This window comes from Eimeria tenella, genomic scaffold (genome assembly GCF_000499545.2).
Source record: "Eimeria tenella Houghton genomic scaffold, Eth_scaff41, whole genome shotgun sequence".
In the NCBI taxonomy this organism is placed as follows: domain Eukaryota; phylum Apicomplexa; class Conoidasida; order Eucoccidiorida; family Eimeriidae; genus Eimeria; species Eimeria tenella.
In genome coordinates, this window is record NW_013543345.1 from 45,587 (window position 1) to 70,489 (window position 24,903).

The window sequence follows — 24,903 nt, forward strand, 5'->3', positions numbered from 1 at the left end:
GTCTAGACGCTGGGAGTTTTATTTTACCCGGTTCCTGGCACAGCAGCTCCCCGGGTGGTTAACTGGTGCTCTAACCGAGGCCACCAGTTCTGTTCCTGCGCGGCGTCGCCTTAAGGCTGATTCGCGCAGCACACCAGCTTTGACTTCTAAAACAGTTGTGGAGGAAACTCCTTCTTTTTCCAGAGCTGCGGAAAACAGCTTCGGGCGAAGTGTTTCGAGCCGGACGACTTTGAACTGACTGAAGCTGCCGCAAGTCCTTGTTTGCGATTATACAGCGGTGCTTCATGCGTTTATGTCGAGCGGATCAACGCAGGGGCTTTTCTGCCCAGCCCAAAATCTGCCTGCTGTCGCCCCAAAGAGGGGACGCCAAATCAAATAGAGTGCAAAGATGGGGTCTATTCCTGATCAGAACGCAGGATCTGCCGGGGCCGCCACAGCAACATCGCATACACTGATAGCCAATAATGATAGTGATGAAAGCGACCGCCTCAACCTGCCGCGAGGCGTGTCAAAACCTGCAGAATTGTTCTGCGGAGAGGAAAACCGAAGCCTCACTTCTACACAGTTCGTGCGCAAGACGGTTTCGTTTAAGCCTTCACTAGCCTCAGAATTCGAGGGCGCCAATGCAGGCCCCACCTCCATGATTTCGAGTGTACGTTCAGACAGTCTTTTTCAAACTGGCGAAGAAATTCGGCGCACATTCACCAAAGCTGACAGATCAGTGACCGGAAACTTCCGGCAAAGTTTCAGACAGCTAAGCGGGTGTACAGAAGAGGAGGAAGATAAAGAAAGCTCCACTTTTGTCCCGATCGTCCAGGACTTGAAACCCACCGAGCTTGAAAAGACTGGGGACTCAAAGGAAAGCAAAGATCCTGACGCGGGGGCTGCCCTCGCCTCCACTCCAACTCCTCCGCTGCACAAGAGCATCTCTGATCGAATTCTCTCGGCGCTGTCAGCGCCCTTCCGTGAGCTCGCTGGCGGCGAGCTGAACTTCACGTGGGCTTACAAAGAGGCGACAGCTCTACACCGCAGCAGACTGTCCAAAGACGCTTCTGGGAAGAGCTCCAAGAGCTCCAGTCCAGGCCGACCCTCAGCGGACCATTGGTCCACTCGTTTATCAGACGGGCACCGACCTGCCTCTCGGGACCTGCAATACTTCCCCCTGCAGTTCGTAGACAAGGAGGCGGAGGCGGAATACGTGGCGGTGACGAACTACCAGTGTTCTCTCCGCGTGTCTATCTACCTGCTTCTACAGCATTGTTTGTTGCTGCCAATTCAATTTACTATCTTTCTTTCTGACCCGGAATCCAATATGTGGTCCATTACAGCCAAGTGGTTTCTTCATCCGCTTCTTTGTGCTTTCGTTGTCGTCACACTTTTCGGCCTTTCTCTTGCGCTCGCGCTGTTGTACCCAAACATCATTCCTTGTGGTGGAGGCTACTTCTGCAGGATTTATGCAGCACAGGTGGCATGCGCATACTCCTTCGCGGTAAACAAACAACATGGCTCAGCTTTAAACTTTTTGTAAAGGTTTTAGACCGACGCTCACGCGCATGCCCGCTTGCACGCAAGAGCTACATAAGAGCACGGAATGCATTCAGCATTTACATGATCTACATTATCAGATGCATTAATTGAATTCAGAAGCTCTATATATGTATGCAAGCACTGCGCCTGATTTGATTTCGCACATTCTAGTTTCTGTTATTCTTGCAGTTCTCCGGTTGTATGAGCGCTTCCTTGATAGTGGGGCAGGTGTACATGAGCAAGACTTTCAGAGAGCAGCCGGAAGAAACAATGTCACAGTTAAGTTTGGGAGTTGTACTGATGAATCTGTGCAGTCTTAACACGGAAATATCTATTTTGTACGTGTACTCTTTTGCCTCCACGCTCCTCTTTATGGATCTAATTGGCCCGATACTCACAAAGTGGACTGTGGTGCTACATTTGCTTTCTTCCGTGGGACTGACGGCTCCCTTTATTGTGGGCTACATAGACGGGAAGCTCTTTAGTCTTTGTACTTTGTAAGTACGACATTGTATAGAGTGGCTGGCTTAAGCGTTTCCAGCAAACTGCTTAACTAGGCAATTAACTGGCTGGCTGGTTAGCTGATTCTCATGCAACAAGAGAAAAAAATTCCTCCGTCACCTCTGAGGCTAGTCTTGAAAACACAAAGGGCATACATGTCTTGCGTTTTGCATGCTTTTTCCGGTGTATTTGTGCAGGCTCTCTGTTGCTGCGATCTCCACAATTCTGACGGCCATGGCTTACGCAGGCCGTCTGTCTGGCGAGTTGCAGCACCGACTGCTATTTCACCAGTGGAGAGTGAGATCTTTCTACTTTGATTCTCGGGTGCTGCGCCGTGCGGAGCTGCTGCAGACTGAAGCAAAGCGGCCTCTTTCTTCGGCCTAACCCGTCTGTCTATCCCTGCTGCTGTTTGTAGCGATCACGGCTGAGGCTCATAGAGCTCCTCAATGAAGGCGGAGAGAGGGTCAAAAACCGCACAGCCATGGAAAATGTGGTTGGAGAACTTGAGCAGGTAAGGTGTAAACTGTCGCATCTGAGCAGTGCCTTCTAGCCGACTATAGGTAGTCAGGCAATGCGTTAACTTTTTTAAAAAAAGACGGCAGAGATTATTTGTACACTATGATTAATTGAATGTACTTTTTGCCTTCAACTGCCTTGTGCTGTTTCTCACTGTTTCCATGCGCATGTGTGTGCATGGATGCCATGGATGGCATTATAACTGTGCATGCCTGCATCTCGTGATCCATGTCTTGCCTTCTGCTGCCCCATCAGTGTGGGAAAATTTTGCAACATATGAGGAACGTCGACCATGATTTTGGGGAGGAGTTCACCGAAGTCTTCAGAATTATTTCTGAGTGCGCTTGAAGAAGTGTGAAAAGAAGTGCCAAAACCAGAATCGCTTGCGCACCATCACTATTCGTTGCTCTATTTAGCCTTGACAGTACTTCTGTGAGAGTGTTTGTAGTTTTATTTAAGTGAGTCTTTTCCTGGATTTGCAGCTGTCGCCGAAAACTGCTTGCCGGAGAGAATTTGTATACAGTGGACTTTGGTCATGCAGATGTAAGGGCCCCCACTTTGCTCGCCGAACGTCCACTCTTCAGAGCTTGTGAACAAGAAGGTAGTAGCCGCTCTGTAGAGGCATAAGAAGATTGTTTCGCCGCATTCAGTTCAGAAAACTACTGAGCCGGCTTGCCTTCGCGCATTTGCAGAGGTTTAGCAAACCTTTCTTACAATTGTTTTCTCAATACGGAACCGAGCAAGTGGAAAACGCTCGCAGTATGTCTCATCAGCGGTCGCTGACGGCTTTTCAATCTATGGCAGGGCGCAAGTCTGCGGACATGCTTGCTCAAGCAGGTACGCAAATTAATGCAGGCAGTGTGCTGAAGTTTGTATTTGAAGGTGCGACAAAAATTTTAATTCGTTGCTTTCTCCACTCCATAATCGTGCTTCATTCGTCTCTGTTGTTAATTCTGTCTCCTTTCTCTTGCTCTAATATGTTCGCTGGCTTGCATATTTTCACTTCCCATGTTAAATCATGTTCGGGTACAAGCAAACTTCAAATTTTTATGTTTTTAACCTACAGATCTTCGGTTTTCTTGCGACATGCGCCATTCAAGTCAAAGCGACTCGGATGAAGAGCCTGTAAAGAAGCAAGCAACACTACAACGAAAGAAGGTATTGCGGCATCTCATTTGCCCTACAAAGAATGCTTCGCTGAATCTGCGTGACTGTCCAGCCTAAAGAAGTTGCTTCACTCTTTACATTTTCCTCTTGTTTTGCTTTAATATCGCTGTAGCTCTTGGAAGCGTCGGAGCGAAACGCGTCCGCAATCGGCCAGCAATGGGCGTTCAGCGTGCTGGAGGTGCGCAGAACCCTTCCTGGTTGCTTGCCGCGGCTGTTAGCGAGTAGTTGTTCCTTTCATACATTTTACATTCAGAATTGTGGATGGCGTAGCTTAAGCTGGGCGCTTACTAGGCAGCATTACATATAGTGTGCTTAAGCGCACTGAAGCGCAAGGAGTGGAAGGCATAATGGACCGCCCTATACTGCTCTTAACTAAGCAATAGATCTTTGAGCCATCACATGCGTGTATTTGTCTAAATCTGCAGGTTGAAAAAGAAGTCCAAGGGTCCCTCTACGTCATTGGTGTCGCCTTGTTGGCGCCCTTTGTTACAGACTGGGGCTGCAGCAGCGACGAGCTGTGTGACTTCCTGTGCACCTTGCAATCTCAGTATCAGCAGAACCCGTATCACAATCATGTGCATGCAGCAATGGTAAAGCAAGCTTCTCTTGGAAAAACACTGAATCCACCGCCTTGCTCCCTGTTGCATGCATTGGTGCCTTAGTCTGAGCGAACACTGCTGTTTTATTTTCTTGTGGCTTGATTGGGCAGGTGGGCCACGCCACAGTTTGCATGGCCAACATGCTCGGCGTCTGGCCACTGTAGGTCACAGCACTGTCCGCATTATTTACATCCCTCTCACATTCACAACGACATAGGGGATAATCGTGAGCGGTACATGATTTGCGCGCGTACAGCAAAGCCCCTATTATCATTTTGAATATGCATTATAAAATGCTGCAAGCGTAGCGTTATTAAGCGGCGCGTTCTAGCGAAAGTGCGAACAGGATGGAACCGTTGGAAAAAGCGGCGCTTGCCGTTGCGGCATTGGCGCACGACGTGGGCCACCCTGGACGCACCAATCAGTTTTTCGTGGCTTGCTTCGACCCCTTGGTGAGTATTATTCGTTGTATTCTCCTGGAATTTGCTTAGGAGTTTCTAGACATCGGGAACAATTGGCTTACTTCTTTGAGGCGCGTTGGCACACTGGAGATCACGAGTGCTTGGAACTGTAGGCTCTTAGAGTTTGTGCCACCGCTAAGTCGAAAAGGGGATTTGGCTCTTGCTGCACAACTTACTTCAATCCATGTACAGATGCTGTTTGCAGGCTATTATTTACAATGACCTTGCTCCCCTAGAGAATTTCCATTGTTGCCTATGTTTTCGAATTCTCGAAAGGTACAGATTACTGGCAACACCGCTAGAAATTTGCTGTTCTGATTATTCTTCTCCCCTCGCTTCTGTGCGTTCTTGTGGTGCGCTGTATACTTGAGGCCTTAAGCGTACATTTGTACGAATGTATTGCAGTGAGTAGATTCGTCAACAGTTTTTACTGGACATAACACCTCAATGAAGTTCAAACCATGAGATGAAGAGTCTTTTAGCTGTGTGTTGTCGTTGCGTCACTAAGGAAGAGCTGCAATATCTTTTATTTGTTGTCCGTCACCGCATTCCGTCTCGTGCGAGCGAAGATCATAGAATGCATACTGAGTACCGACATGAAACAGCACTTTGAAGACATCTCCAAATTCCGCATGCGCCGACAAAACGAGGAATTCTCCATACGTTCTAGTGCAGAAGATCGCTGGGCGACTTTACGAATGTGCATAAAAATTGGGGATCTCTGCCACACATGCCTTCCGTGGCCCGATCATTTCAACATGACTTGTGCCATTACAGAGGAATTTTATCAGCAAGGGGACGAGGTGCGCAAATTGGCGCTCAGGAGTGAAAAAGCAGCATTGAATGGGCAGCGTTCGACTACGAAGCAGGAGTTCACTTGGGGTTCTCGTTGCTATTGTGCGGCAATTAGTAAACCTTGCGCACATGTTTCACTTTCATGTACTGTTTTCCTAGTAAATGCTGCACACGCCCTACATATCGTTTTGTAGTCTTTTCGCACTCGGTTGCTTGTTACTTGGCTTTCATGGATCCGTCTGCATCAGTGTCTTCGTTGCAGGAATTAAGGCGGGGTCTTCCGATATCTCCACTGTGCAGTCGCTCAGCCAACATGGACATCGCAAGGTCGCAAGAAAGTTTCTTGTCGTTCGTAGCGCGCCCCCTTGTTGCGGAGCTTGTTGAACTGGATGGACATAAACGAGTAGCGTGCGTTCTTGCACTGCAGGAGCTTGTAATGTATAAATCTGTTTAGTTGCTCCTGTAGACAGCTCGTCGTCCCTTTTTAGCAGTTACGAAAAGTGACTTAATTCCGAGTGGCAACAAGGGACTGTTGTGTCTCAGTACGCATGGAAACTCCTACGCCTTTTGTGCTGCTTATAACAGAGCAGAAGTGCTATCACTTCTGGATGCAAATATGAGCCGGTGGAGAACTATGGCTGCTGAGGGAGCTCCTGTAAAGTTACCCGCAACAGACAAACACACCCAAAGTCGAACTTTTACCTTGCACGCCGTTCGCAGTCTGGCTGGCCCTGCCCTATCCTTGTCTCAGTCCAAAACAGCCATTATATCGGGGGAAAAGCGATATGGTGAAAAACGAGAGGAAAAAGTGCCGCTTCGAAGTACTTCAGCTCGCATTGTTCACGACGATACTCTACGTGAGAATCCACACAGGAGAAGTGTGAAGGGAGCGTGTGCATGTGATTTTGTGTTACTGCTCAGAAGCCGTTGCTTCAAAAGTGTAGCCGAATAGGACAAGTAAAGCTGGCGTGCTATCTTTTCTACGCAATTTATTTTGCTTGTGCGGTGTGCGCTGGCAGCGACATCCCTCTTGTTTGACTGGATGGCTGTCTCGGAAGAAGCAACCTGCCAGTGGAGTCCTCGCTTCACAGTTGACAGCGTCAATCAGGACGCAGCAAATCCAGCAAAGCTAGGTGAAGACGAAAGCGCGGCCTCTGGTTCCTCCTAGCTCGCGGTCTCGTGCTGAGTTGTAGTGAACAATGCACGAAGAGCATTGCGGCTGAGGCCGCCTGCAGAGGCTGCCACCGTACGCGCAGAAGAATGTGCTTAGGAACAGTTTGATGAAATGATGAAGTCCGTGGACGGCGGCGAAATCCTGGCTCAAGATGGAGCAGGCGTGCTCCACTACTGTTTGGCTCGCTAAAATCCACACTGCTTGCTACTTAGCTACTGGCTAAATATGAGACGGAGGAACAAAAGTAGCGAAGTATTTCACTGTTTTTAAAGACTCAGGTTTGGACAAGGAAGAGAGGGATAAACCTCTCTGAGTTTTGAACCCATTAGGGTTCATGGCACTTTGCACCACTTTGGGAACACCGAAGTCGTCTATGCAGCCATTTTTGCCGGAGTTGCTGAGTTAGCTGCAGGAGATACATTTCACAGAGCACGGAGCATACCAAGACTGCTTTTGCTGCTCTTCAGCAACAACCCAACAATTCTTGCGCACGCGTATACTCTCCCCTGTACTAGTTGCACGGCAGAAAATAAGAGTCCGTCTTTAGATCGGATACATAGGGAACAAAGCGTCTCTTTGGTGGAAGGCATCAGTATCCTCTGCTCTTCCTAAGCAGCTGCCACACGGCGCATGCTGTTCGCGCTCGCGCTTCGGATGCTACGTTCGTCTTCGTATTACACTCGCAGATTCAAGGTGCAGCGTTTCAGTCCTTTTTCCTGTCTGTCTTGTCTTCTGCAGCGGCGGCTTGCCGCTGTTGCATTTTGTGCACTGCAAAGTTGTGAACGCGGGCGCCGTTGACCTCAGTCATGATTATTTGCTCGCGCAGCCATTCCAAATCCGCCGCCTTCAGACACACATGGATATGGGCTGATTACTTCTCTCCCTTTCAGTGGCTGCTGATTGATATTGAGTGGGAAACAAGCGCATCAGTCTTTCAATCGGCAGTTTCATGCTTTACTTGTCGTTAGCACCGATCTGTATGGATAGGTAAGCATGTTTCTGTGCCCAATTCAAAGCAAACCTGCTTTCATATAATGCACCTAGACGCACCTGTGGAAAAATATTAACTGGAAAGGATACAAGAAAAAGGTCTGATTTGACTCACCGCTTCCCCTAGATACTTCGTTGCAGAGTTCAGGCTTTTGCTGAGCACTTCCTCTGCCTCCTCGAGGGTATATTCCACAAAGACATCCGCCTGCGCCAGCCATGAAACGTAAGCAGAGTTTGAACTGTTACTAATGTCACACGCACTACATGCAGAATTAAGACGTGCTGCAGATATACATAAACCCCATTCAAACAGGTCCCAGTGATTCATGACTGCATCTGCCCGGACAGATGCGCAATTAGCAGGTATTTCTTACGGCTAGCCAGAGGCAAACTGTATCCTTTGGCGGAATGGTAGCCTGCACGTAGACTGTTTCTGCCAGCTGCAGACGTGTCGTTAAATCCCCATCCTTTCCCTCTTTTGCTCTGTCCTGTACTCCAGGAAACTCACAAGAGCCACAAGAGAATGCAAAATAACTTCTACAGCACAGCTTCAGGTGTATGGGCGCAATAAAACGACAGCCTCTGCTCCGCTCACGCGCTGTTTCTGCAGCATCGCCACTGCCTCCATGGTCTCCTTAATAGCGACTGCTTTGGCCCGTAGCATGCATTTTTGTCCTAGAAGAGACCTCTCCATGAAACGATACTTCCTGGGAACACAGAAAATGCCACTGGCTAGCCCGCACGCATCAACCAGCTAAGCAAACGCAACACAAGGCATGCGACCCCAGTAATGGCTGTTGGGAACTTGGTAGAGGGAAACACGTGGTTCCAGCATTACTGGAGAAGCTCTTTTAATAGCCATTCAACGGATGTCGGGTCACAAGACCCTACGAATGACTCCACGTTCTCCTGCAACGGGATAAACAGAACACCGAAAGACGAAAGGCTCGACAAACCACACGGCTCGTGATCGCAAGGGTAAGACACGGCTATATCAGGGTGTTGCACATGCTTCGAGCACGAAGTGGCTTCAGAAGACGTTCCGCAAACACCACTGCGGAGATTTTGCACCACTATGAATCAGTGTTTAAAAATGATGGACACATGCACAAAGTGCTCGTGTCATATTCTTGACTTGTCCCTAACGTGCATAGTTTAGGGTCAGGCCACGAATACAACACTGTATCCGGATGCATACTATGAACTTCGCCCGAGGAATGTTTCTATGCTCTCCATCCTTCGCGGCAATGACCAGATTCTCCAATCGCATAACCTTGGGAATGTTCAGCAGAAGACAATAACGGGACTTTTGATCGTACCGCGCGTCTGCACTGCAATATATCAATTGCATACCTAGTCGCTACTCCGTAGGTAAGACAGAGCATCACAGTACGCTGTCTGATGTGCCGCAGGCATACACGGAAAGTATAGCCTGGGTGAAGATGGACCCACGGTGATCAACTCAAGGTCCCTACACATAATGTTTATGTACTTCCTAACCTTACCGGCACCTCGGATGCGTCACGCGCCATCTCGTTACAGGTCAGGCCAAACAGAAGACGCCGCGCGGAACACTAATTTGCAAAGTTAGTGTAGGCCAGGGATCTGGACACAAGAAGTGCTATGTGAACCCGCAGGTTGGCGGGTCGCTGTCGCTCAACGCTTGCCACTTCAGGCACTAGTTCCTCTGTTGTTCCATGCCGTATCTTTTAGTGGCAAGTGCATTTGTTTCCCGCAAAATTCTTGAAATACACAGCAACAACTAAACGGTAGCCGCTCAAGCTCCCCAAATTGCATGCATCACCACACAGAGAGAGCCTCCAACGAAATAAAAAGATCTTCCGGGTAGGTATCACACACGTGGTGAAAATGCTCACAGAAGAATAAAATCGTTGCCACACGTTGTAGTGCTAATAGCTTACTCGTCAACTCCCGAGTCGAGGCATCTTCCAAGCACACGTCTCCCGTGGGGCCCCCATCGCATACGAAAAATCTCGGGGTTAGTCTCTCTCCACAATCTCTGCATAACCATATTTCAGGGTAGTCTGTATCTGCGGTTACTCGAATGTATTAGTGAGCAATGTATCATCGACACATAGTTTGAAATGAAATGTCCAAAAGCCTTCTGTTTGAGCATCTACAGCAAATCCGCTCGCCCGCGTTGCACGACCTGCAAAGGGCCATCGGCGCAGAACAATCCAACAGAAATGGCAGCGATGGTTTCGGCAATAACGCGGAAGTCGCTCGCAGTGCTACGAGTACGCCTTGTGAAGAGATCTCCAGACATTGCAGCACCCACAGCTGCCTCCCCGCTACCAGCGACCTCAGCTTCAGAGACAGCTGTCACATCTGCAACGAATGTACTTCCCCATCTGTTAGCAAAAGTAGCGCTGACAATGCAGGACTCGTTGCTCGCCGTATCTTCTTTCGCTCCCAGCCTCTGGCGTCGCCGTCCCCACCGTATAGCATCGACACTGATGGATCCTCTCATAATTCTTCCAGCGGGGTGACAACATCATGCAACAATCACAGTGCGAACTGCGGCTGCTCTGTATCGGGAGGAGGCGTTACCTGCACGAGTGACATTTTTTCGATTGACTCAGTTTCTCTTGCCTCCGCAGTGCTTATACCTCATCTTCTCCCCATCTTTCGTCGCGTCTGGGAAGACAGCAACGCGAACTCCTGGCCGTCTGCTTCCTCGAAGATAGGGCTGGGGCCCTCTGACCCATCCGGTATTTCAGGTGTAGAAGTATGGAAACTGCGCCCGAGTACTGAAGTCAGCAACCAGTTCAAGCTTTGGGGTAATGAGGCCCTACGACGGGGTCGCTTAGCGGCTGCTGAAGCTCTTTATTTAGCCGCGATCATGCTTCTTCCAAGCAAAAGCAGCAAAGGCGAAGGAAGCGACGCTCTATTTGCTGTCCTGTCTGCAAATAGGGCTCTTGCTCTCTTGAGACTTGGACGCGTCAGGGAAGCAGTACGAGCGGCTACAGTTGCTGTTGCTACGGATCCGTTGTACCGTAAGGCGTGGCATCGCCGTGCAGCTGCTCTGGTTAGTTTACGGGAAAAAGTAGAAGAATATTTCCAGAGTGCCGGCAGTAACTTCATCAACAGAAACTGCCACAGCAGCGCATCGTGGAATGAAATTATTCGTTCTTGTCTAGAACATATCGACTATGAGATAGCCGAGGCTCAGAGGATGTCGATGAGCCAAGCAAAGCCAACTGATGCACAAGTCGCAGCAGCCGGTATGCTTATTGGCACTTGCGGCTGCGATTCCAATGTAGCCTGTAGCCGTTCGTCGGAATCTATTGCACCTGAGTTTTGTTCACGTAGACTCTGGATTAGGGGAGACATAAATCTGCAGCGCAACGAGAAAGGGTGGGGCATGGTGACCACGAACGCAGCTGTGGCTGAACAGGAGGGTGATTCGTCTCTTGTTTTGGAAGAAGAAGCATTTGCTGTGTGGGTACACCCTAAGCACTGTGCAGCTATCCCGAAAATCCCTTTAGCAGCTGCGTTCCCGTGCTGTGAATTATCGAATTCGCAAGCACCGTACTCCCTGGAGCTGCACGCGGATGAAGCCATGCGCCGTGCCTGGGAAGAGCTTGTTGAAGAATCTGCCGTTAGCAAGATGTGCACTTCAGAAAATGTGGGGAAAGAAGACTCTGACGTATCTGTGGAATCAGCTGATGGAGTTCACGATGTATGTGCAGGCTGTGCAACAGTACCAGCTAGAGCGGAGGCAGCTGCAAGTGTGTGGCACTCACAAGCGCTGGACTCTTGGAACGTGGCAATCAATTATCTACTCAGGCCAACGCTGCCCGTTTTACCCTGTGGCTCATGCACAGGGGCGCTCTTCTGTTGTCACGTCTGCAAAGATGGCTCCTCTCACAAACGCGTTTGTAGCCTCCCGCAACACGTGGATCAGGATCAACACCAGGAGTGCTGGATGGGTGTGCAAACGGCGCTGAGGCAACGCAACACTGCAGGTAGCACATGGGAAGCAGCTGGAAAGTCTGCAGCGTGGAGCGCATTGTCGCCTTTAGCACTGTCGCTGCCAGATCCCCATCGACACATTGCGCGGCAGCTATTAGCATCCTTTCTGCCGTCAACAACTACATCATCGAGTAAACGATTAGATGCGGAGGACCATTGTGCCCTAGCGCGGTCTGCGGTGAACGCGGGAGGTGCCCTTACCCCTTCAGGATTAAGGAAACTAAGGGAACCGGTGTGGCAGCAGCTGCTTTCAATGACTTCCTCTGTAGTTGTTGACAGCACCAAGATTACCGATTGGTTGCTGAATGCTGCATGGCTTGCTGGAGATGCCGTTGCTTCCGGCCGCGTGCTGCAATGTGGCGGTCTTTGTCTTCTATGCAAGCCGTTTCTGAGGCAGGCACCTACGGTTGTGGACTCTTCAGTCCCAGAAGCAGCGTTGCAGTCGACGCAGACAAGGGCGACAGAACCAGAGGACGCCCTCGTCGAGATGGCTAAAATCGGGTTGTGCTCGAATTGCTGCGCATGCTGTCGGGAGTGGTGCTCTCATTGCTGTACTGATGTGCCAGATTTGCAGTCCAGTGGGGTCACATTGGCGTGTCAACCATGTTTCCCTAGGTGCCTAGTTGCTGCAGCGCTGCATGCATATGGCGTAGCCTGTTGCAACAGCTTCACAGTTCGTGTTATGTGTGATCCTGAGGAAGATGCCGTCCCTGCTGGCACTGCATTTTTCCTCGCAGCGTCTCTCCTTAACCATTCATGTACCCCGAATGCTTTTGCAACATTTGGGGAGCTTAGCCTCCAAGGGCAGCGATATCAAAAGCACCACGGCGACTTTGTGCATTTCTCCAGTCCTCAAGACGTGCGGTCTTCTTTGAGCAATGCCAGCGTCTCCGGGCGCGGAGCCCTTCTACAGATCCGCCTATGTACACGCGGAAAATGTGAAGATTCCCAGGAAATTTGCATTTCTTATGGTCCAATAGTAGGCCTGCAAAATAGCTCATGGGGATGTCGTCAGGACTGGCTTTTAAGGAATGCAGGGTTTTTCTGTCTTTGTGAGGTGAGTGTAGGTAGCTTGACAACTCACGCAAGCAGCTCATTACAAGTACCTCAGCAAAGTAGGTAAGGCAGATTGTTCAAGCAGTTTCCCCCAACTTCAACGCTTGAATATAGATGGAATTCTTGTGCATCATTTCTTGCGAACAGGCGTGCCAGGCTCCGCGTTATGAAGGTAGCGTAGCCATTGCTGGAGATATACCTTTTCGGCACGAGCTATTGTGTGGCTACCCATGTCCCCATTGCACCTCAGGACCACGAGTGCATCAGCTCTTGGAGGAGGTACTGCGAAGTGATTGTAGTAAACAAAAACGATATGTGCTTCTTGAGGCAACTGTGCTGCACAGACGCAGCTTAGATTCGCGTCTTCGCGGGGATTCGGTGCCGACAACTCAGCAGCGGTTCCAAATGAGAATGCCCTTCAGTGGCTTTTCAGTACTTTCGGAAGTGCCCGCAGAAGCACTTAACTTCGTCACAGTCTATTCCAAATTGCTTTCAACTACGCTGACTGAAGGGGAACCACAGCATCCGTGGACGAAAACGCAAGCATTGGCGATACTGGGTCATTCGTGTGCACGCTTGTGGCACCGTGACGTTTCGGCTAGTCCTGATTCACGAGTCGTTATAGCGTCAGTTCTGAATAGTAACGGGCCTTTCTTCGTGTGCAGCGGCTTTTACTGCCTAAATTGCCGCGCACGCTTCGCCTTTGATATTCTTGAGAACAGACGGGCAGCCATTGCTGTGCAACTTGACGGCTTGCTTCGACAACTTGGAAGTTCCGTCACGTCCTTAGTCAGCAGTAGGAGAGTGCGGAGCTGCATGCAATTCGCGGATATTCTAAAGGAGACCATGCGAGCAATTTCTGGTGCTCTTGCTGCCAGTGGCTTCTTGTCGGCTGATGCGTGGCGTGCTCTACACGCTGTGGCCAGGGCAGCCTACGCGCAGGCCAAGATCGCTCGCCGTGAGTATGGAGATGAAAGAGCGTATCTCGAGCTGCTCAATTTCGCAGCAATGTGTCAGTCTGCGGGAATCTACGTGTTGCTGCAAAGGCTTCCTCTTAGGTTGGAACAGCCAGAAGTGTCTGCTCAGATGTACAAGGCTGCAATGCTTTTCAGCCAAGCAGGCTCTATCATCGAAGCCAAGCAGATTCTGAGAGCAGCAGAAGAAGCTGCAGTCCATTCGTGCGGGTCTCACAGCATCACCCATTACTTTGTAAAGGAATTACTACTTTGGCTGGAGGAGAAACGGGTTTAGTGCACGCTCAGACGCCTACACATTTTTTGGATTCTTTTTGTATTCAAGTGCCATAACAATGTGTTCGATATTCGCGCCACTGTGGACATGCAGATACTCATATGCAGTTACTACGCACACATGCATGTTTGACTTGCATTAGGAAGGCGCAGTATCCCAAAACAGTTGCTGCCACGACGAAGTATAGTGTCTACTTACCCCTTGGGGCAGGGAAATGGCACAGAACAATCAGAAAGTCAGCTGTGCTGTTCCATCTCGTTGGGAGCGGCAAGTCTGTCACTTAATCCAAACGACCGAATTACTGAACGGGAAAAATGAAAGCTTTCTCCCACGCAACGGCCTCCTCTTCAAATAAGCTGCCGTACATTTGGGAAAGACCGAAGAAGCGCCGGCACCCCATGCTTCTGGGACGACAAAACATAATTGGAAGGCGAGTAGAGGCAAAAAGCTTACGACTAGCCCCTTGGCCCCTTGCCAAATGCACGTGCGTGCACGAAGGGGCATAAGTGCTGTGCGTTGCTCCTGCTTGAAGGCATTTTAAGCGAACTGATGTTACACACGTTTATGGTCAGCGCCTAGAAGGAACAAACACGTGGAGACTGGTTCCTGTTTACGTCGTGGGACCTGCCACTCCAGAAGTCATTCGGCGTTGACTGTTTGATGCATTTGGTCATATTTGCCCATATGTGTTTCCAAGAGCGGTCTTATTGAGCAGAACCTCGTGCTGCAAGTGGCGTATGCTGCGCTTCCAGCTGTCGTTCTTCACTACTATGGGGCACGCTTCCATAGATAGCATTGGCACCAAGTGCAACGTGGCAATGCTCCGTAGCTTCAACAACATCGCCTTGTCACGTGTTGAGCTCTTTGGCACGACGATAGCTTCCACGTCCTTCCTGAGCTCAAAGTAATTATACAACTCTGTTTCTTTATTATTGATCCCAGCAGTTAGATGCTCATGTAGTTTGGGCCTCACCCGAGCTTGATTTCTCCGTGGATGTTGCAGTCCAGCAATGCTGGTATGTCAGCGCCTGTGGCTGCTGATGGCTTTTTAGCAAAAGCCTGCAGAGACACACGCCATTGATATCTCCCACTTCTCCGAAGTTCGCGCAGTGAGTCGCGAATGCCTGCTGTTTGAGCACTGGAAGGACAGAAGCAGCTTGGTCCCTTTGACCTTCGAAGGAGTCGATGCGTGGGAATGTCGTAGGGTGCCATAAGTATAGCAACTATGCGCAACATCTAGTAATGGCACAGCGCATTTGTCGAAATGGCCTGCGCACTTACGGCTAAAGCTCCTAGAGCGTCAGGTCCAAATGTTTCCAGAACATGCCACGGGTTGTTGAGAGTGGCAACTAAAGGCTCATGACCGAACGGCAGCGCACTAGACCCGCAGCTCTGGCTAGCTGATATTGTGGTTCTCACCCTGCAAGCGTAGGATCGCGAGAAAACACTATCCGTTGCAAGAAAAGACTTCCGCACACAGGCAACGCAGCATCCGCTGAGTCCCTTTCGTGCGCATTAAAGAACACACGTTGCTTTTAAAGGGAGCCACGCAGGATTCAGGTACGTACCGCACATGATCTTTCAGAATTAGACAAGCTTCCCCAGTTTGCGGCTCCCATGGAGGCTGAATTCTGCAGTTCACGCTAACGTAGCCATATTTCGGATGATGCTCCGGTCTGACGGACTCATGTTCATATAAGCCAGAATAGAGTGCTTGCTCCCTTTCGTTACATTTGCGCAAATACGTTGAGTCGGTCTGTGGTATTTCAAAGTGTGACCTGAGTGAAAGGCCCACAAGCAGCTGCTCCAGATTTCTGCACAGCGCTGACTGCTGCGAAATAAAGTACCTAAAAGCCGCACTGTAGCGTCGAAACGGCGTAGTCGCAGGCTTTACCTAATGCATCCCCCGTTGTCTAGGTGTGGAGTGAGGCTTGCAATGTCAAAGTATATGAGTATGGGCGCGCGCCTCAAGAGAAACTGCTCCAGACAGTCAAGTGCCCCATTAATCTCCCGGGCCCCTTCGAAAGCTTTCGTGAGACGGTTTCTGGCCTCTGCACTTTTCTTAACGGATTGTTTTGCAACCAGTGCCATAACTGCCTTCTGGATGTCTGTCAACGCACGCAGTTCTGGAGAGTCTGTAGTGCCAAGGCACTGCATACAAAGCGATTGAAGCTCAGGAGACAAGTTCGGGAACAATCCATGGAAAACTGAAGATGCTAGTGGCTCATATGTTCCCACGCCTGACCATATGTTGGTTTGCGCTGTCAGTCGCCTCCCAAGCGCACTGGTAGCCATGTAAGAAGGTCGCACAGCATATTCTGTCGGAGCAGCACTGTCGATGCGTGGCTTTCTCGGTTGGCCAGATGGAAGTGGCGATCGTCCCAAGCCGTACTCATTCCCACTTTTTCTGTCGCTGAAGCTCCCAGTGCTGCTTCTCCTCCTGGAAGAAGCCTTTCCATCTATTTCTCCAACCGATATACAAAGAGGTTCTATTCGCTTTGACGTACTCGCGTTGTTTTTCATGGCGAATGAAGAGTCCTTAGTATGGCTGCGACAGAATATTCATGAGAGTAAGGGAGCAACGGAACCGCGAGCTGGAAAACTGCAGGGCGCATTTTCTGACCTATAAGGGTTTCCAAGCGTACTTCTGCGTCTACGAAGCTCTGATTATAGTTCTACAGCCGCAAGCGCCTAGCGGGTTGCACCTGGCAGCTGTGCTCCGATTCGACGTCAAAAGGCCTTGAGGTGAATCACGTGATGCCCATTCATGCTGCTTTGAAGCTAAAGAATCACTCTTCTGCTCAGGACTACTCTTGGAGAGGTTTGCCCCCTTCAGTCTTGTTGATGACAAGTTGGCTGAGGAGGTCGTCGAGGACATGGCAGTGTGAAACGAGGAGTGGAGCCTCTCCGATCTGGCCAGTGACTCATAAGCCGAATTATCCAGCGGAGCGGACTCTGGCAGCTGCAGAGTCGTTCCAACTGACAAAACACTGGCGTATTCCAATGCCTGAAGGCACCACACTGCAGTTTGGATCTATTAAATTTGCCAAAACGCAGCGGAGTTTTCTAGCACATCTTCAGAACAAATGACAGCTTTAACTGGGCTCATCAAAAATATATTGTTGTGGCAGGACAAGGCCGCATCACTCACGGCAGAGCCTTCCTCTTCCTTCCTGCGGTTTATACATCTTCCACGGCTCCCACAAATTCCCCCTGACAAAACCCAGGAACAGAAAATAGCTAATTCGGCACACATTGTGTCATGCATTTGGATGCAACCACCAAGCCTCGCAAAGCACACAGAGCAAACGACGGAAGACTGCATTCGCAGCGCTTGATCACAAGCAACTAGATAAAAGGACGGTTGTCAGCCTATATTCCAAATACAAATACTGTGCTAAGTCTCAACACTAAGTCAAAACTCCACAGCGCACACACGACCAACCCTCCATGACTAACTGGCTACCTGACACGATCTCCTTCGATGCTTCAGATATCTTTCTGACCACCAAACTCACACTCCCACTGAAACCCTCCGCTCGGTCGCCTCGCGAGCCACCACTCCGAGACACCTGTAGGTCCCTACCTTCTCCAGACACGCTGTTCGCATGTTCGTCAACAGCCCATTCAGACGACCCGTCCGCAGACCCCCGTCGCCTCCGTGACAACCCTTCGACACTCTCCGCAAACTGCGAAGACGTCCTGCTTGCGCCGCGTTCGTCTCTCTCATATCTCCTTTCCAGAGACCTAGTCATTGTCAAGCCACCTTCTCCGCTTCCTGAGTCTTGAGTCTTGCGCACAGATCCACTTCCACTGCTGCGCATACTGCCTCCGTCTCCTGGAATGACGGGCTGAGGAGGAACGCGGTTTCGCTCTGAACTCCGGCGTGCCACTGATCCGGAATGACGCCCGTCATCCCTCCCATGCCCGCCACTCTGCTCAGCAGCGGCTGCAGCCACACGCGCGTTGCTCTCAGAACTCTTGCTGCTTTCCCGCCCTCCGTGACGCACACTACGGTGACTTGTACTGCCGTGGAAAACTTCCATATCGCCTTGCTGCTTCGTCGCGTCACGTTGCCCACGTTGCCGGAGGTCGCTCTCAACTTTGCTGAGTGAAAATCTTCCACTCGCCTCGCCGTTGTCGCCAAGTCCTGCCGATCCATCTACGGCGGCTCGATCCCTCGTTACCTTCCCGCGCTCCGCTCCCGCGCTCCGCTCCTCCCGATGCCCCCAATGCTCCCGACGCTGCTGATCCTGTGCGTCGCACTCCCCTCTCTCCTGCATCGCTGCCTGGCACGACCTCCTTCGATGCTCCAGACACCTTTCCGCCCACCAAACTCACACTCCCACTGAAACCCTCCGCTCGGTCGCCTCGCGAGCCACCACTCCGAGACACCTGTAGGTCCCTACCGTCTCCAGACACGCTGTTCGCATGTTCGTCAACAGCCCATTCAGACGACCCGTCCGCAGACCCCCGTCGCCTCCGTGACAACCCTTCGACACTCTCCGCAAACTGCGAAGACGTCCTGCTTGCGCCGCGTTCGTCTCTCTCATATCTCCTTTCCAGAGACCTAGTCATTGTCAAGCCACCTTCTCCGCTTCCTGAGTCTTGAGTCTTGCGCACAGATCCACTTCCACTGCTGCGCATACTGCCTCCGTCTCCTGGAATGACGGGCTGAGGAGGAACGCGGTTTCGCTCTGAACTCCGGCGTGCCACTGATCCGGAATGACGCCCGTCATCCCTCCCATGCCCGCCACTCTGCTCAGCAGCGGCTGCAGCCACACGCGCGTTGCTCTCAGAACTCTTGCTGCTTTCCCGCCCTCCGTGACGCACACTACGGTGACTTGTACTGCCGTGGAAAACTTCCATATCGCCTTGCTGCTTCGTCGCGTCACGTTGCCCACGTTGCCGGAGGTCGCTCTCAACTTTGCTGAGTGAAAATCTTCTCACATGCTCCGAACCTCCACTCGCCTCGCCGTTGTCGCCAAGTCCTGCCGATCCATCTACGGCGGCTCGATCCCTCGTTACCTTCCCGCGCTCCGCTCCTCCCGATGCCCCCAATGCTCCCGACGCTGCTGATCCTGTGCGTCGCACTCCCCTCTCTCCTGCATCGCTGCCTGGCACGACCTCCTTCGATGCTCCAGACACCTTTCCGCCCACCAAACTCACACTCCCACTGAAACCCTCCGCTCGGTCGCCTCGCGAGCCACCACTCCGAGACACCTGTAGGTCCCTACCGTCTCCAGACACGCTGTTCGCATGTTCGTCAACAGCCCATTCAGACGACCCGTCCGCAGACCCCCGTCGCCTCCGTGACAACCCTTCGACACTCTCCGCAAACTGCGAAGACGTCCTGCTTGCGCCGCGTTCGTCTCTCTCATATCTCCTTTCCAGAGACCTAGTCATTGTCAAGCCACCTTCTCCGCTTCCTGAGTCTTGAGTCTTGCGCACAGATCCACTTCCACTGCTGCGCATACTGCCTCCGTCTCCTGGAATGACGAGCTGAGGAGGAACGCGGTTTCGCTCTGAACTCCGGCGTGCCACTGATCCGGAATGACGCCCGTCATCCCTCCCATGCCCGCCACTCTGCTCAGCAGCGGCTGCAGCCACACGCGCGTTGCGCTCAGAACTCTTGCTGCTTTCCCGCCCTCCGTGACGCAAACTACGGTGACTTGTACTGCCGTGGAAAACTTCCATATCGCCTTGCTGCTTCGTCGCGTCACGTTGCCGGAGGTCTCCCTCAGTTTTGCCTTGGGTGCTTCCTTTGCTTGTCATCATACTATTCAGTTCTCTGTGCCTAGTGTTTGTGGTGCTGCTGCGAAAGTAATTGCTAGACCTATGTGCAAAAGTCGTGTCGTTCATCCAAATAGCGCTACAAATGTCTCTGTCTCTCAAGCCAATAACATTCTGTGCTTTTGAAAGCTGTGGCAAGCAGCTTCGTGCGTGCGAAGTGAAGACTTCGTGTTCTTCTGTGCCATTCACATCAGAGAATGAATGTAATGCATTTTGTCCAGCGAGCTGTGGTTTTGTGCTTTGCATGCCTTCACTAGCGTTCGATTCGCTGCACTTTGAAAACTCCTTTTCAATGATGCTTATGCTTCTTTCTTCATCCCGTTTGTCCAGTGCACTTCGCAAAATTTGACGTGTTATGTTGTGTTCTTCAAATTCCTGGAGACTTGGTGATTCTTCGGAGGGATAGTCATCACTCTTCTTCGGCGTGCCTGTACCTGACCCTAGCGACTGAACAATAGCACGCTCCGATTCTTCAGCTAGGGGGTCCACGAGACATGGCTCTGCTACGTTGCAAAGTTCGGGCAGGCGATCCTTCGAGAAAACTCTATTTTGATGGTATTCATTGCTTGTCGAGAAATCAAGCGATACTTGAGACGAGTGCCTAAAGCCGTCCACTTGAGAAGTCCCTGCTGCTGTGGCAGCTTTTTGAACACTCACATGAGTTGTGCTTCCACTTTCTTGCCTATTGTCTTGAAGGCAGCCTGCTTCGTCGCGTATATGTTTCGTACTTCGTAAATCTGGGAATTTCGAGGGTGCCCCTTCTGGAACCAGTCTTCTTTCTCCTCTTGAGCGAACCATAAACCTGCTTACGCTGCGTAGCTGATGATCTTCGACATCGTACTGAGGGTTCACGCATGACTGTGTAGCACACAGGAGGCGATCCTTTCGTGAGTGAACTTTTCCGAAGTCTTTAGCTTGGTCTTCACTGAGTGCAAAACTGTAGTCAAGCTCAGTTTTCCCTTGCAGCACGGAGACGGCATCCGGAAGTCCCCCTGTTTCCGAAAAAAAATTGGTTACCTCTTTCCTCGACCTTACATTCGAGTGTTTGTCCAACCGCGATCGTGTGTAGAAGCCTTCTTCACATGTTCTTGCAGTCACGCACGATGTTGCAGTTGCTCTCCTTCTCTGGAGCTGTTTGATGGCATATGGGTGCGTGGTAGCAAGACATTCATATTCCTCGAAGGTAAGGGGTCGTGTTCCTGGGAGAGAATATTTTCTTGACCCCACAAGACGCTTTCTTGTTGGCTGTTCCATCATGAGGAAACGTTGAATTCCCGAGCCGGTACATGTGTCGTTGCCACTGTGCAGCTTGTAACAATGAAATGGTGAATTCGAAGACTCTTGAATAGCCAACAATGTCAAAAGAGTCACAATGTTTCCCCCCAAGACGCTGGAAATGGTGCAGCAAGAAGTAGGAAAAGCCAGCACAGCCGTAGCTGGCGCGGGTCACCTACATGCAGAATTCGGAAGTTTCGGAATAGATGGGCTATTTACTGTACATAATGCGATTATAGTGTCTCCAAGTAACTGAGCGTGCTTTTGTCCGCAATCTATGCGTAAGTAGGAACGAAGAGCGGTGATGGTTCTAGGTCCGGTGGTCTTCGCAGAACTGCGCAACACCTGGTTAGCATCGTTTCCCGGGTCCCGCAACAATTATGGACAAAAACAACGTTGAAACGTTATCCTTTCATCTAAGCCTCGTGGTCCAAACCTTTTGGCGAAGCGCTGAAGTGGGAGTCATGGCTCCAAAGGTGAATCCTGGGTCGCACAGGACGGTCGAGCTACTCTGTAGCACTGCACATGGCAAAGTGCAAGCTCTAAGGTTCCATCCGTTCATATACATAGCTTGTCTGCTTTCATATGGACTTATTCAGATAAGTGTGGCTTTTGCACAGAGGTTCTACTGATTTTTGTTGATTTCTGAAATGCCGGCCCCATCGCCATCCGCCCTCTGTGGTCCCCAATCGGCCGGCTACTCGAAATTTCTGAAGGTTCGTCCATGTTCCGTTAGAAATAATATTGTGGGCACGCCTTAGGAAATAGCCTCCATAAAACACGCATGGAATGTCGAATGCACTTTTGCTCTCCGGGGTGCTCAGAAGGCTGCCTGAGGCTCTCGGGTCACTAAACAGGAGAATTCTTCTACCTAAGGAATTGTCTGCGAGCAATGGAACTCACTTTAGCCCAGATAATTTCTTCTGTCCAGGATAGAGCGTGCGGCGAGCAGCCGCAACAGCAAAACTACTCTGCCTGTGGGGAGTTGCTGCCGACCAACTCTATTTGTTGTTTAAAGTGCTGCTTTGCGGTTTTTTTATCTGCTTGGGAAATTCATTCGACTGCTAGGATGACTGTTTTGGGTTTGCATTGACTGCCGCTATACAACATTAAGTTTTACTTTTTTTGGGAAAAGAACTTTGCCCAGTCAAGCAATTACACGCTGCAGAGGTGCAAGCCTGTACAGGTGAGCTGCTAACGAATTTCGGCATGAGTCTTTCCTGACTCCTGCCAGTGTACAAATGTTAAGGGCCTCTCACCACACAGAAGCGCTGCTGAAAGTGGCGCCTTGCATGGCCATAGTCTTTTGCAGAAGCACATTTGCTCTCTGATTTACTACTGTGGACCACCTACGGTCACCCAGACCCTCATCTAGCTCTTCACAAGTCAACACAGGCACGAGATACAATTTGCTGAGGTCTTCTATCAAGCATCTCCTCATCGTGCACTGCAAATCCTGTCGTTGGACGACAATGGCAGCAACATCTTTTCTGAAGTATAAAGCAACAAACAACATGAAAAAGTTAGCTGAAAAACGTTGAATAACTTCCAGAATTCTGGTGGAACGCACCTTATGTCAATCATGCCGTGTACTTGTATCTCAGAATACTTGAAATCCGGGGTTACAGTTGCTTTTGCTCTTCTGCCTGTCGCTACAGCCTGTGCGAAAAATAAACATTGGACAATTGGCTTTTCTGCGAAGTCGGTGTGAAATTGCATGCATTAGTTTACTTCCGTTCCTAAAAAGATAAAAATTTTGTCAGCGCAGTAAGTCAGTGATAATAGTTCACTTCAGGACTCAATTACGCGTGTGGTTTGCTTACGTGAATCCTTGTCACTTCATGAGTGGATAGAGTCTCAATAATGTGCCACATATTGTCGAGTGTGCCAACACGACGAATGTTGAAACCGAGGTTCTCTTTACTAGTAGCCACAGTCGTTCGAGCGCTGCTTTTCAGAACATATCCACAAATGATGAGCTGCCCCTGCTTCTGCCTCGTGAATTTTTTTTTCACTGGGGTAGACGTGGCAGTCACATAAGATGATGCCGATGTGCACCATTCAGCGCGTCATTCTGTCTGAAGCTTTTCTCTCTAAGAATTCCGTCGGCATTGTGTGGAAACGCAGTGGCTGAAACAGGCCAGTGCTCACCGCAGTGAATCTTTAAGGAGGAGGTAGGCGCTGCCGAACATAGAAACTCGGGAATCCGAGAAGGGATGGCACACCATGTTCAGAACACCGTACCTGGAGCGCCCACAAGCAGTGTTTCAAATTATCACCCAGGATAATCTATGTGATTGATCCACAAGACGCTTTGTTTTAGACCTACTTGGGCCTGTCCTTCGGTTGAACTGAAGGGTGCTCGTACAGGCTGTTGAAAAGAACCGCTTCGAATTCCCGCCGAGCATCCAAGTATGCGGAGCCTTTTGCTTGTGTCTCAAAGCATGTTCTGTGGGCAGAAGGAAGCGTCCAACTGAACAGCAAGGTGAGCGAAAGCAGTTATGGAGCTACAGCAGTTGCTTGGCTGGAAGAAGGTAGAGCTACAGATGAGAAGAGCACTAAATGCCGTCCACCTTACTTTACCTGTAGAACGGATCATTCATCAGGTGAGGCAGCAGTCCTTGGATGTCGATCCTAATTGTCAGAGGCACCTTTTTTGCAAGGTACAGCTCTATAGCTGAAAAGTCTTCCTCTGGAATATTAAAGAGCCCCCAAGCCTTCTTAAGTCGAATCTTCGCAGCAGCACTTTGAGTTTCGCTGGTTGATGCTACGTACTCCATAACTTGTTGCTGAATCGGTGTCAGAGATTCAAACTCTAACTTCCATGCAGGCAACTCAAGCCAAATACGACGGGGTTGGCGTACACTCGGCTGCTTGGACGAGCCGTTGGCGCTGTGTCCCAAATTTGAGAGCTCGGACTTTGCCGTTTCATTGTGAATTGATCTTGAAGCGGAGCGCGAAAGTAGAGGGCGCTCGGTAGTAGAATTTCGTCTATCTGTGGATTTGCGCGGGGCGTGAAAGTCTAAGTAATCTAATTGCTGCCACTTTGCCGTTCCCCTACAAATGGTTCCTGAAGCAGAGAGCGAAAGTGCAGAGTGTTCTGTAGTGGAATTTCGTCTGTCTGTGGATTTGCGTGGGGCATGGGGATCTGATTGATTGATATGTTCCTGCGATTTTATGCGAGAACGCCTGAGGTTGTCCGTGTCATTGACCCCCCAAATCGGTTGCGCTCCTTGCCCCCGCTGAAAGTAAGCCATTTTCACCTGAAAAAATATTCCAGGAAAACCCAGTGAAAAGCGCAGCGGAATTGCTCTTCATGATGCCGCCGCTCACCGGCCAAGTTAGTCTATAACTGGTGTGACAGTGGTTGAACGATATGGCCACCTTGTAGTGCTCTGAAATTTAAAAAGCAATTCCGCTTGTGAATGGCATTTTGGATGACAATTAGCAGGATGATGTAGGGTCTGTACCAGCTGGCGTTGAACTTAAAGTGTGAAAGGAAGGTGAGCAAGGGAGCACTTCGTTCAACCCCCACTCACAGATCCTCAGCGAAAATGCAGCCTTTTTACGTTCGTCTTAAGTTACTGACAATGCGGCAGCTGTCAGTCTTGTTCGCCAGTGCTCTCAAAGGACGCCTTGGTGGTCTCCCTGTTCACTGATTCCACTCTGGATGCGAGTCCGACAGTTATGATACAGCCAGGTTACCAAATCATTTTTTGCCGCTTTAGACACTATCTACGTACAGGAATTGGCCATTAATGAAAGCACAACCCAATGCGAAACCATGTCAAGAATTGACAGT

The 24,903-nt window shown here is 50.3% G+C and overlaps 6 protein-coding genes across 6 annotated transcripts; 2 read left to right on the forward strand and 4 right to left on the reverse strand.

Annotated features, from left to right (window-relative positions):
- Positions 1 to 388: 388 nt before the first annotated feature.
- Positions 389 to 6,734, forward strand: ETH_00022545 (phosphodiesterase, putative; the record flags this gene model as incomplete). The annotated part of the gene is made up of 15 exons (XM_013376855.1): positions 389 to 1,489; positions 1,717 to 2,024; positions 2,226 to 2,325; positions 2,444 to 2,539; positions 2,800 to 2,882; positions 3,027 to 3,087; positions 3,237 to 3,381; positions 3,611 to 3,702; positions 3,824 to 3,889; positions 4,137 to 4,301; positions 4,421 to 4,470; positions 4,657 to 4,762; positions 5,829 to 5,974; positions 6,152 to 6,423; positions 6,586 to 6,734. The coding sequence occupies 15 exons, from the start codon at positions 389 to 391 to the stop codon at positions 6,732 to 6,734; spliced, it is 2,940 nt and encodes a 979-aa protein (XP_013232309.1).
- Positions 6,735 to 7,443: 709 nt separating this feature from the next.
- ETH_00022550 (prefoldin subunit 3, putative) lies at positions 7,444 to 9,262 on the reverse strand (the record flags this gene model as incomplete). The annotated part of the gene is made up of 7 exons (XM_013376856.1): positions 7,444 to 7,584; positions 7,846 to 7,935; positions 8,105 to 8,218; positions 8,326 to 8,437; positions 8,569 to 8,639; positions 8,929 to 9,003; positions 9,236 to 9,262. 7 exons carry the CDS (start codon positions 9,260 to 9,262, stop codon positions 7,444 to 7,446), a joined length of 630 nt encoding a protein of 209 aa, XP_013232310.1.
- A 578-nt stretch (positions 9,263 to 9,840) lies between these two features.
- Positions 9,841 to 14,033, forward strand: ETH_00022555 (uncharacterized protein; the record flags this gene model as incomplete). The annotated part of the gene is made up of 2 exons (XM_013376857.1): positions 9,841 to 12,783; positions 12,930 to 14,033. 2 exons carry the CDS (start codon positions 9,841 to 9,843, stop codon positions 14,031 to 14,033), a joined length of 4,047 nt encoding a protein of 1,348 aa, XP_013232311.1.
- Positions 14,034 to 14,703: 670 nt separating this feature from the next.
- On the reverse strand, positions 14,704 to 15,245 carry ETH_00022560 (uncharacterized protein; the record flags this gene model as incomplete). The annotated part of the gene is made up of 2 exons (XM_013376858.1): positions 14,704 to 14,926; positions 15,007 to 15,245. 2 exons carry the CDS (start codon positions 15,243 to 15,245, stop codon positions 14,704 to 14,706), a joined length of 462 nt encoding a protein of 153 aa, XP_013232312.1.
- Positions 15,246 to 15,923: 678 nt separating this feature from the next.
- ETH_00022565 (uncharacterized protein) lies at positions 15,924 to 16,556 on the reverse strand (the record flags this gene model as incomplete). The annotated part of the gene is made up of 1 exon (XM_013376859.1): positions 15,924 to 16,556. The coding sequence occupies one exon, from the start codon at positions 16,554 to 16,556 to the stop codon at positions 15,924 to 15,926; it is 633 nt and encodes a 210-aa protein (XP_013232313.1).
- Positions 16,557 to 17,790: 1,234 nt separating this feature from the next.
- ETH_00022570 (uncharacterized protein) lies at positions 17,791 to 24,358 on the reverse strand (the record flags this gene model as incomplete). Its single annotated transcript, XM_013376860.1, has 8 exons — positions 17,791 to 18,140; positions 18,221 to 21,216; positions 22,361 to 22,591; positions 22,672 to 22,760; positions 22,925 to 23,048; positions 23,253 to 23,345; positions 23,431 to 23,574; positions 23,685 to 24,358. 8 exons carry the CDS (start codon positions 24,356 to 24,358, stop codon positions 17,791 to 17,793), a joined length of 4,701 nt encoding a protein of 1,566 aa, XP_013232314.1.
- Between the last annotated feature and the right edge of the window lie 545 nt (positions 24,359 to 24,903).